We start from the raw sequence: 12004 nt of genomic DNA, 5'->3' as shown, positions 1-12004 counted from the left end.
CTGAGAGCATGCTTCAGCCTGGTTTGGGCTGCTGCTGTGCTGAGCTGATCTAGTCTTGAGCTTCTTCTAAGTAGTGTCCAAGTGGGCACTGGACTATATAACTGGACTGAGTTAGTATACTGGTTCTTGTGTTTCAGGAGAAGCTTCTTAATTGACTAGTCAGCATTATTTGGTGGTTTGGTGCAGGTTAGTAAAGCTCAGAGTCTGGCAAAACAGGTATTTTCCTAAGAACTTAAATACTGCAGGAGATCAGCTGCAGACTTTCTGATGTAAGCTTAAAGTATGTATGTCTTTATCCCTTGCTGAGACTTGAATTTAGAGGGAGATTTTCTCTATGGTCTTTTGGGATAAGTGAGAAGAAACAACCTAAAGCAATCACATGACCAAGAAGTGAGAAACGAGGATGACGGACTGGTCTTCAATACCATTTCATGTATCCCACATGGATGGCATTTTTAAAATTTGTTGAATTTTAACAGTTACAGTATAAACAGTGTCTGTGCTGCAGATTTGCAGAAATGACTGACAGTGGTTATATTGATTTGGGAAAAAAATGAGTAAGTTTGTAAGTAGGCAGAAAATTATTCTCCTTAAATGTTGTCTTAAAGAATATCTATGAAGAGCGTCTGGCTGGGACAATTACCAAACAAATTAGAGATACCAAATTGCATTTACTTTATACAAGGGAAAACGGTTGGGGCTTGCAAAAATCAACATATCTGGTACTAGACCAGGAGAATATATCTGCAGCCTCTTCCAGTCTTGAGGAGAATTCAGAGGAAGTAGAGTTATTACCTCTAGTCTATGAAGTTTAAGGGTATGACTCAAAGCAGTCTCTGTTCTGTGCCTGTCATTTATGTGATAGGAGGTGTTAACATCTTCTGGAGCATTATGAGGTGCCAACGTTCATTCATTTGCTAAGAAAAACAAGTCTTTGCAAATTAAAAACTTGCCCTTAAAAAGGCTGTCCTTTCTCCCTATTCCCATTCCTCAGTGCTTCCCCTCCTGTCAGACCCTAATACCATCCCTAAGCAATGATGTCAAAGGGGTTGATGGGAGATAAATGGTGCTTCTCTGCACCTAAGGTCAGCAATACAGAACGTACCAACGTCTGCTATACACCGTGCCTGCGAGGTTGCCTGCTTTGTTATTACCTTTTAAGTTGCCATCTCCCAAATTTCTGCTCCCCAAGTGCTTTCTGGGACTAACAGATCATCTCCCCCATCCTTTTCCACCTGAGGGACATGCTGACAGAGATCATGCCTTCAGCAGAGGGCTGAGCCACTGTCCCCTACATGGCACATGGTACGTTGCTGCAGCTGGATCAGCCAGGACTGGTGGAGTCTCTGGACCATTCTCCCGGTGCCTCTCTCTGGCAGCTGCCCCAGAGCAGACAGCATCCAGGGAACTCGTACCGGAAAGGGTAGATATTGTGGTCGCTTTGCAGCCATGCAAATCCTGGGAGATCAGGACTGGGAATGAGGAGCAGGCTCTAGAGCTCAGTGATGGTAGTCTGGTATCTGCATTAAGCTCTCCTAACATTTCTTTGAATACAGACCTGCTTGCATTTTGTCATAATTTTGGCCTCATGCCGAGCTCCCACTGTGCTCTGCTTGGCTGTGAAACCTTCTCACCAGCTCCTCAGAGAACAGTCCTAGCAGAGCAGGTGGTCTTTGACCAGTATCACTGCAGTTACAGATGAACTCTCCTAGTGGCAAACAGGAATTGCTGAACCGCCTTGGCTTGGGTTGGTATTTTAGTCTTTGCCATCCCAGTTAATGCTTATTTTAAATCCGTATATAAAGTATGGCCTGTGTGGTGTTGCATATGCATCCAGCCTATGCGGTAGCAGTCTGCTGTTGTTTCTCTAAAGGTTTTTTGCAATTTCCATCCCCCATCACCAAGACATTTCAGAGAGTCTGGAGTTTTCCTTGCAGAAGGGAATTCTACTTCGCACATAAAATCATCAGCTTCTTCCCTAGACATGTTTTGTTGTTTTTTTTTTTTAAAGCTGCAATATTCTTTGTAAAAATTGTGCAAAATATGGGTTTATGGAGATCTGATTAGTGGTTAAAGTATATGGGACATTTTTAATATAATTTTAAATCCTATCTTCTCTCCCATAGCAGGTAGTCTATTAATTTATCAGACTTAGTTCTTTACACACAAAGTTTATCTTTACAGCAAGATAGCAGTTGCTGAGTGCAAGTTTCTCAAGACCATGTTTCAATTTCTTCATGCTTATCTATTTTCTTCTGTAAGAGGGTTAGCAGAAGGGTTTTATCCTCTCGCTATTGTCACATCTGAGATCTTAGCTGGTTTGAGGTTCTGTGTAACCTCTAAGAAATATGTGAAGGACAACCTCTAAATTTGCTACTGTTGAGCCACCAGAGAAATTTAAGAAACGTGCATCAGTTGAGTGTCTCATTGCAATAACATTATGGTCCCATTTCCTTTTTTTTCTCTGAAAGCAGTTCATCTGTAAATATTAGAAAACCTCGAGGGAACAAAACTAAGAGGTCAAACGCCAATCAATTCTAACAAATTTTAAAGGCTAATCAAGTATCTATGACATTTTTTAACTTTCCTACAAAGAGAAGGTGCCCTCTTGAATCTGCCATGAAACCTCACATTAGATGACTCTGCAAGAGGATCGAACAACACACCCTTGAAGTCTATAGTAATAGTTTTGGGAAAAGCAGCTAGCTTCCAAGTGTTCACCATTGGGACAACTGAAGTATTAATAATAATAAACATAAAGAGGTAATACTAGTTCCAAACATACGCTAAAGACTCCTATGACCGCATCTGCTCTGTCGCCAGTATCTATGCTTTTGTCTTCAAATGAAGTTCATGCTGCGTGAGCCAGGAAAAAAAACATGAGGAGACCCCAAGTGAAATTCAACCTTTGAAAATCTATAGTCCCCAAATGCCTGTGTGCACTGGCAGCCTCGCAGGCAGCAAGAGCAGTGGGGGGTTCAGTATTTACACGTGTTAATAAGACCATCCTAGTGACAGAATTAGCTTTTATGTGTGAGGCTTTATCATGCTCCCTATATATCTGCAGATTATCTATGAACTGCTGTTACCAGGAGATTAAACCAAAAAGGCAGGGATTGTAATAGAGTCAATGTCATCATCAGTCAAGCAAGGACCCTTTTGGGTCCTGTAATTTGCAAGCATTGGTCAGAAGTTTTGTCCTGAAATGTTTGACAAAATAGATGATCTGTGGATCTTGAGATGTGATTTCCTTCTTTTTTTTTTTTTTTTTCAATTCTTTTTTTGGCAGCTAAAAGTCTCTCTGATGTAAGCTGTTTTGTCCCAGTGTGGAAAGAGTTTAATTTTTTTTGCTCTATAACTGCACCATTAAATAGCACAGGCTATTTTGAGAAATGAGAGTTGGGACTTTTTTAAACCATAATTATGACTGTCTTTAAAGATGATGATAAAAATGTAGTTGATGAACAAAACGAGACCACATGATTAATTTTTCCACATGACGTGTTTGATTATGACAGCTCCCTACTTTCTAACAGCTTCCTATGTGAAGTGAAAAAAAAAGAGAGCACTTTATGTAGCCCATCTGATTAAATACAACTCTCTAGTCAGCACTGAGAATACGTGGAAGAAAGAATATCCATAAAACACCATTAGAAAAAAAGAAAATGTCAGGCTATAAATTACTTTGAAAAATTGGTTTTCAGTGAACTATGTAAGTTGTCAATATCGGAGAGGCAAGAACTGTAAGTCTGCTACGTTCATGCTAATTTTTTGTTTCTAGAGAGGGCACTAGGAGAGTTGCCACATCCAGTAAGGACTGGAGGATAACTGGAGAGCTCCTGTGTTTCAGATAGGAAAAAAAAAAAATAATAATCTTACTGGCATGGTTCAAATTTACTTTGAAGAATCCTTTCTGGCTTAGACCTTTTTGGGCTGTGGCTGACTGGAAAGAAAGGCCAAAACTACACTGTCCTCTTCCTGTGCATGTTTTTAATTTTAAGAGTTATCTTTCACTTTGACTTCATCAGAGTTGGAATCTTCCTGTAGCTTTGCTGTACGCATGGATTTTATTTGACGCAGGGTGTTAAAGGAGCTGAGGTGGGCCCAGTGGTACCTGCTCTTGTGAATTTACTACCTGGGTTGCGTGTCCTCATGCCCTTCGGATATTGCAACTTTTGCCAGAAAATACTTAGACTTTTTTCACCTTGAGGAACGACAATTTAATCACTCTGTCAGGACCCCTCGTTTGGATGGTGTGGCACAGTGATTTAAGGCATCTTTATCTCCAGGCCACGTGCTCTCTGAGAAGGACTGTGAGTCCACTGGCCTCCTCCTAGTTTGATGGGCAGGTCTTTGAGGCTTTTCCAGATGATAAATTAAACAAAAATACTTTTGTGGAAAAGGCTATGCTTTGACAAAAATTTCGAAGTGGGAACAAATACCTCTTTTTAATGTTGTCGAAAGACTGCAGTTTGCTGTTTTTGCAACAAAGTTTTAGGTTTTCAGTTTGAAACTGACCTTTCAGATTGAAATATGCTTATATTGAAAAAGCTTTTAACACCAAACAGATCTTCTGAAAATCACTAGTATTTGAATTAAGAGAAACATTTTGGGGGTAGTTTTGAGGGGGAAGGAAGATGGAGATGACGAAGAGCCTATGTTTCAACTAGTGAAAACATTCAAGATTGATGTTATTCTTGACAATTTAGGTCAGCAAAATTTCTGAAACATGTGGAAGTTCTTTCATGATAGGAAAATCTTTTCCAGTTCTGCCGTAGGTGTGTGTGGGTAGTCTAGAAGACATCCGTCTTTGGTAGGCTTTGCTTTGAAAATTGAAGAAAAACTGAGATCCCTGACTTTTAAGTATTCCCACGCTGGGATATCATAAAACAGGGATATCTGAGATGTTTTAAAAACTCCTCCGTCTCGTCTGTTGCCTTCACACAGAAAAGAAAGTCTGAAATCTGAAAGGCTACCTCTATGAAGTGCTGCTCAGGTGGAGTTCAGAACTGTTTTTATAAAACTTCAGAGTCCAACTCTAGCATAAGGGTTTCGTTTCAGGGTGTGCTGAACATCCAGCTCTGAAGTGCTGCCTCTGGCAGGAACCACTGCAGAAACACCAGGTGACATGCTCCGCTGGGCACATTAGAAATGAGGGGACCGGGCTGCCACATGCATTTTTTTTAAAGCTGTTTTTTTCCATTTTCTTATGGCTGGAATATGTAGACGGTGATTATTTCTGTCCGCAAAGGACCATTGGAAGGGCCATAAGCTCCTGGAAGCACAACTGCAAGCTGTACAGTAATAGTCCCTTCTGGCCCCACCTCCAGAGAGCTTGCTAACTATGAAAAATGGGCTCAAAATCTCAGATTATTGCAAGTTTCATTAATTGTTTGCTTTTCTATATTAATAGAGAGCCGGACTAATCCCAGCTTTCTTGGAAAAGTGAGCCAATGTTTACTCAGGTAGTTTTACAGGAGGCGGAGGGCAGGGTGTTGCACGTGCCTGGTTCGCTCTGTGTTGGAGCAGCCGTGGCACCTGTAAACTCACAGTGTCACACCGAGGGACGCAACTGGGGTGTCCATTAAAAGAGGCTGTGGAATTGTTGGCAAAGCGTAATTGATTGGAAGCAAATCCTCCCCACCCTGAAGTCTTCTTTCTACTATTACATGTTCTTGGATACCTCATCCCTCCAGCTGCTTGTATCAAAGGTGTATTTGATGGAAAAACTAGTTGCAACAGAGAGTCTGAAGCTTTTATTTTTCCTTCTCACTGAGCACCGAGCTGTTTAAACTGCAAAATTCACAGCAGGATACAAAGTTCTTAAGGATCATGATCTTTCTTTCCAGTCTAAGTTTTCTAAGAGAGTTAACTGTCTCCTCAGCTGTGCCTTCATAAAATGCCATTTTCATTTTTACCTACTGATTTTGCTTTTACTGAGATAATTTGTACTAAATTAAATAAACATGTACAGTCGGCTTAGTGGACAAAAAAATGCCATACATAAATTTGAGCTATATGTTTGTGGTTTTTGACTGCAAGAATGAATAATCCCCAGTATTAGTTACTTGTAGACTGCAGGCACTCCTTTCTCCTGACAATCCTAAAAGCATGCGTGAGAATGGCCACAAAATATTGGAATTTCATCGCCGTTTTTGGCATGAATCATTTCACTCATTAATCTGTAAACGTGTATTTTCAAAGAACAGAAGAGCTGAAGGTAACGTGGGGTGCATTTCGATTTACAGAGCGCTGAGTCCATGGAGAGTGAGGAGCCCTCCCTGTGACTGGGGAGAGCGCGGGAGCTGCAGCTGCCCTGGTGAAAGCACCCACCCGAGTATTAAATCCCGTGACGTTTTTTGAGCTCTGATGTTGACCCAACAGGCCAAGATGCTGTTGGAAATGGGTCTCACCTGCAGAGCTGGAGGCTGCGTCAGCGATGTTCTGTATATAAATTGCCATAACTGAGGGATTGATTAGCCCAGCAGTCCAGCCAGCTCCACATCCTGCTTCAACGGGGACCAGGCTTGTTCTTTGACCTTTTTGATTGATGGAATTTTACACTTTACTTTGCCTCACCTCCGTTCCTCATTGCCAAAATACCTGGATATTGGTCAAAAGTGCAGTCCTGAGTAACATGCTCTGACATGCTCTGGGCAATCCTGCTTCAGCAGGGGAGTTGGACTAGATGATCTTTATGGTCCCTTCCAACTCTAAAAATTCAGTGAAAAGTGATGGTTTTCTTTTGTTTCTTTTTATGTTTCCTTGGTAGTGGTGGGTTTTTTGTTGTTGTTTGTAACTATGCTTCCTTTTTAGGATGCTAATAATTTCATACCAAAAAAAAAAAAACCCAGATGTTTTAAGAGGTATTCTGGATTTTGTAATTACGGCTTTTTTAGGAAACCATTGTTTTTTAAATCCTATTAAAAATGATAGTTTGGACCTTCAGCAACAAGTACTTGTGGGAAAATGTATTTCCTCAGAAAATTTCTTCTTGTTTGGCAAGAGTTAAGGCACAGAAATTTATTAGCCTTTTTAAATTGTGAACCCAACCTACATTCAGAGAACTCTGGTGATGTACAGTTTAGGTCATGGTGGACAAGACACTGTCTCATCTCAGTTTTTCTTTGATGCATAGAATATGATGTCTGACTGACTGCTGTATAATAAAACGGTCAACACTTTTCTGTAGGACAGTCATATCTCAGGTGTACAGGAATTGCTAATAATTAGTGCCAGTAAATCACTGCAGCACAAACCATGAACATTATCATTCCATTTGTAATTTACCCCTGATGTGGGTACTTGTTCTTCTTAATACTTAATATGTCTGTTTATAGAAAAGTTGATTGAGATAATTAGCAGTAAAAATGCTAAGGTAACACAGCTACGGTAACATTTATATTGCTATCAATTTTGTTTATAGCAGCCTAAAGAGCGATACTGAAATTAGAAATTAACTACAATTAGCAAATAAATTGAGTGTCTCTTGGAATTACTTGATCATGTCTTAAAACGTTGCACAGTGTGATGCTCGCGGAGGTGAAGCTGAGTCCCTGGGCTGTAGCAGCTGCGCTGAGCCAAGGAGCACACAAAGCAGAAGCCCCTTTGCTTTGCTGCCGTTGCTGCTGATCAGCTGGAGCCACCTCCGTGCCCTGCCCAGGGCACCTGTTGATGCTCCTTCAGTGGAGCCTGGGCTGTTACCCCACAATGCAGGTTTGACAAGTGCATGCTGTGATGCCAGAAAGAGTTTACTATTGGGGATTTGCCTCTCTTGAGGGAACAGAAGGCTGAGCGTGCTTTTCAGTGATGCCCACCCTTGTAGGGAGCATCTCAGAGAGACCTTTCAGCTTCCACATTCTCAGTAAATGAACGTCGAAACACACAGTTAATGTTGGCATCTTGGTGTGAAAGGAATTACTTGGGTTGGAAGCGTGTTGTTATCCCAGAAGATGAGTCGTAGATAAGGAAGTTGGTTGCCTCTGATTGCCTGAAACGTGTCAATTTGGAGGGACTCAGGGCTCATTTTATGCTCAGGTAGAAACAGTTTGCTTCCCATAGTAAGGCACTCTAAGAACTCTGCTTGGTAAATGCCATATAGATGCATGTAATTATTTTTCTGGCATAATTTCATAATTAGATGTGGAAAGAAATGAGTTGTTTACTACTGTTAAGATGGGTCATTAAATACCGTTTTGAGGATTAAAAGAGGAGGAGAATCAGCCAGTTTCGGGGGCAGTCACTGACTCGCCTCTCTCATCTGTTTTGTGCTGTAAAACTTTCCTCATTCTTTCATCCTTCATTGCATTCCAGAGACTTCTTGCAGTTAGAGGCAGACAGGCAATGGTTTTCTGAATCCCGCGTGTCTTTCAGTTCTGTGTCCAGCAGGGAGAAGGTGCTACTAAACCTCCCCATCTTCTTGATTCAGACACAAGTCTTGAGTCTTCATCTAAATCTCATGTGACTCCTCTTAATTACTGGGCTCTTGGCTGTTTTCAGGTGCACATGCTTGGTTGTCCTACTGAAATGCTTTCATTTTGTGTAAGACTAAGTAGTCATTGGGCTGGAAAGGGAGAGGACGAGCTTCACTGGGTACTCAGAGTGCACTGAAGGAGGGTGGGGATGCAGAGTCGTGTCCACGCTCCGTTGAACAGTAACTAACCCTGTGAAGTGAAACAGGAGGCTTTGTCTAGCCTGAAAAGAAATGACCCATAGTCCAGCAGCCATGACATTTATCTGGGATGTGGAAAAATAGTGGTGACATGATGTACGCATGGTGATACACAATGATCTGACTGCCTCCTCGCCCCACACGCTGTAGATCCAGTTCTCGTTCTCTGGGATTGGAAATCCCATCCTTACCCTGGGAAACATTTCCCACTGGTGTTAGAAGTTACATATTCCCAGAAAAAACAAGTCATCTGGGACAAATCAGCATCTTCATAGGAAGCAAAATTTCCTTCGTTATTTCCTGGCTGTTTCCTTCCTTCTTACTCTTCAGCAGATTTTGTCTCTTTACAGAGCAAAATGGGGCTGTGGGGTAGGGGAAAGGAGGGACTGAATGTAAATGTAAAGCAATGGAGGGGGCTGCAGATGGGGCGGTGACACCACAGTGCAAATTCACGCTGACTGCTGAGCACCGAGATCCTGGCTGCCAGGGTGAGCTTTATCTGGCCCGAGGCGGCTGCTGCCTTTTTTTGTTGTGTTTTCTTCAAAGCCAGGTGTCTGAGTTCCCTGTGGATTTCATCTGGGGAGAATTTATCGCTGATAAATAACTGTTTGTGTTGAATTTACAGATGAGCTAAACTGTTTCCTTTAATGTTGCACTTTAGTACCTTTTTCTTTTCAGGTTTGCATGAGCGCTGGCATTTGAAGGAAATAAATCTGTCTCTCAGATAATGTATTTGCCCTTGGTACCAAAATATATAAATAAAAATTACAAGGTCATTAGCCGTATCAATAGAAAGAAAAATGTGCTGTGCATTAAGTAGCTGACTTCCAGGATGGGTTGGGCAAATAGCAGTACAATAAAGTGTACTGCTCATTTCCCCTTCTGATTGTGAAAATCAATTAATTCCTTTCCTTTTTGTAGCACTTCCCCTTTGCACTGGAAACCTTCAGCATATGTCAGTCCAAATTTACGAGCAGTGTGTTTTTCAACATATTTTATTTATCAAAGCTGAATTCCAGAATTCCAGTGGCCAGTGATTTAGTACAGAACTGTTTGGAAAGCAGCAAATAAATATTGCCTAACAAAGTATTTAAAAAAAAAAAAAAAACAAAAAAAAAAAAACTAGAGCAGAAGATTTTATCTGCCGCTTCCCTGAGAAGGCAGGTTGGGTGGAGAATTGCCCCAGTATTGTCTTGCAGCGCATCTTGTCTGGAAATGAGCTCTTCTGCTCAGTAAAAGGCAGACTTGGAAAGTGATGGATTATGGATGCTTATATTTTAATATCTTTTATGTTGGCTAGACCATAGTACTAGGTCCAGACCTGAGGGAACTGAAATGCATGAGCTTTGCTCACCCTGCAGCATTCCTAATCTTGCTGATTCAAAGACATAAGTCCTCCAAAAAGAAAGGAATAATTGACACAGTCAAAGTGTAAGCTTCCATAATGAGAAAATAAGCCTGTTTCCATGATTTTTTTTTTTCTGGTTGGTACTGTGCATGTGGGTAATTTGCTTCCATCATTTCCCAAAGATAATGTTCAGATCCCCACATAAAAGGCTGTGGTGTGGAATAGGTCATCTGAGGTGCTTATGCACACTAAATGTGTATCAAATTTTTCTGGCAATCACATTTAAACTATAAAAAGTTTGTTATCTGATTTGGAGAGCTGATACAGTAACCCCACATATACAGTGCCAAATCCAGCCAGGTGATACAACTGAATTTCATTAAGTTTCAATAACACACACTAGGTTAAATTAGTCCTTGCAGTAGAGGTTACTACCTTGTAATTTGTCTTCTGCCTAATGGTTCCAAGAACAGTGGCATTATAGGAAGGACTTGGATATTTCTGCACCTAAACTTACATATCTAACACAGTCAGCTCTGTTCATCTTGGACTCATCTGTAGTCACCGTGGAGAGAGAGGGGGTTCACCCTCAAAGAACGTAAATTGTGTCATATTTCTGAATTGTTCAACAGTACCCATCCCCACCTAGGGCACGCTCTACACACAGCATCTGAAAAGTATCTTAAAAAGAAAAAAAAAAAAAAAAAATTGTTTTTCCTCTAACTCCCCCAGGTCTGGCAGTGCGGAGGAAGCATGGAGGTGTTACCCTGTTCTCGCGTGGCACATATTGAACGCACAAAGAAGCCCTACAACAACGACATTGATTACTATGCAAAGCGCAACGCCCTGCGGGCCGCTGAGGTCTGGATGGATGACTTCAAGTCTCATGTCTACATGGCATGGAACATCCCCATGGCAGTAAGTGCGGGTCACGCTCTCTCCTGAACAGAGGCAGAAACACGAGTGGCTGTTCCTAGTTAGCTCTTTGAGGGAAAGGATATTGCTCCAATCCTACGAAGTGGGCTAAGCCCAGGGGGAGGAGTGCTTCCATGCTGCTGCCTGCTTCATATGGAGAGTTCTGCCATCTAAACTTGCTTCCTCGGTGTAAGTTTTGTTGTGCGCGCAGGAGCAGTGACACGGATTTATAATTTAACTAGAGTACGATGTTTCAGGTTTATGTGCTTCCTCAGAAGTCATCGTTAATTTGGGATGCTATTAAACTTTGAGGTGTTCATATGCTACAGTGGTGAGGACTACAGAAATGTCCATAAATATCATCATTCATCGTGAGACTCAGTAGAACTCACCAGCATAAAAAACAAAGTATGCAATAAAAGAATCACACATTAACTAGCTTTGTCTACAGGCTGAGAGTTGCAATGTGGACACATTCTGTTTCTTACTGTGCATACGAATCGTAGATGGCATGTGGGGGCCTCTAGGAATCCACGTAATATAAATATTAGATAAACTGTAGGTTCAATTTATCGCTTTATTCTGTAACTATATCATATGCTACATCTCTACTGAGCATAATTCTTGGAGAGAAGAGATGTATGTTATATCCCAGTCAGGTGGAAGCTGGCTGCTGCTGGATCCTTTAGTGTATTTGCATCCAAATTATTCATGTGAAGAGGCACAAGGAGAGCAGCTGTGGGGGAAGCATACTCTGTTCTGTAGGTAACGATGGGATAGTTAACCCTTACAGGAAGGGTTTGTTCAAAGCTGATTGAAGTAAATGGAAACAGGGATATTCCTGTGAGAACAGGAATGTTCCTGTGAGAACAGGAAAACATGCCAACCCAGCAGTGTCTTTGTGAATATTCAGTTATGACCTAAAGTCCATCAAAGTCACAGAAGTCTTGTCAAAAACTTAATTGGATTTGGTCTGTGTCATAAATAGCTACTTGTACTTTGGTACCTAGGTAATATATCAAAACCCATTTTTTTTTATTCCTGTTGTAGTTTTTCAAAATGCAATTTTT

General features: G+C 41.3%; 1 protein-coding gene across 1 annotated transcript in view; it reads left to right on the top strand.

Annotated features, from left to right (window-relative positions):
• Positions 1-12004, top strand: part of GALNT9 (polypeptide N-acetylgalactosaminyltransferase 9) — a 151522-nt gene that overhangs the window by 125195 nt on the left and 14323 nt on the right. The window contains exon 7 of the mRNA XM_074159573.1: positions 10752-10937. Within this exon, the coding sequence (XP_074015674.1) occupies positions 10752-10937 (186 nt within the window). The remainder of the gene's footprint in view (positions 1-10751; positions 10938-12004) is intronic.

The sequence above is a fragment of the Numenius arquata genome, chromosome 16 (assembly GCF_964106895.1).
Source record: "Numenius arquata chromosome 16, bNumArq3.hap1.1, whole genome shotgun sequence".
Classification (NCBI taxonomy): domain Eukaryota; kingdom Metazoa; phylum Chordata; class Aves; order Charadriiformes; family Scolopacidae; genus Numenius; species Numenius arquata.
This window is presented reverse-complemented; position numbering and strand designations above follow the sequence as displayed.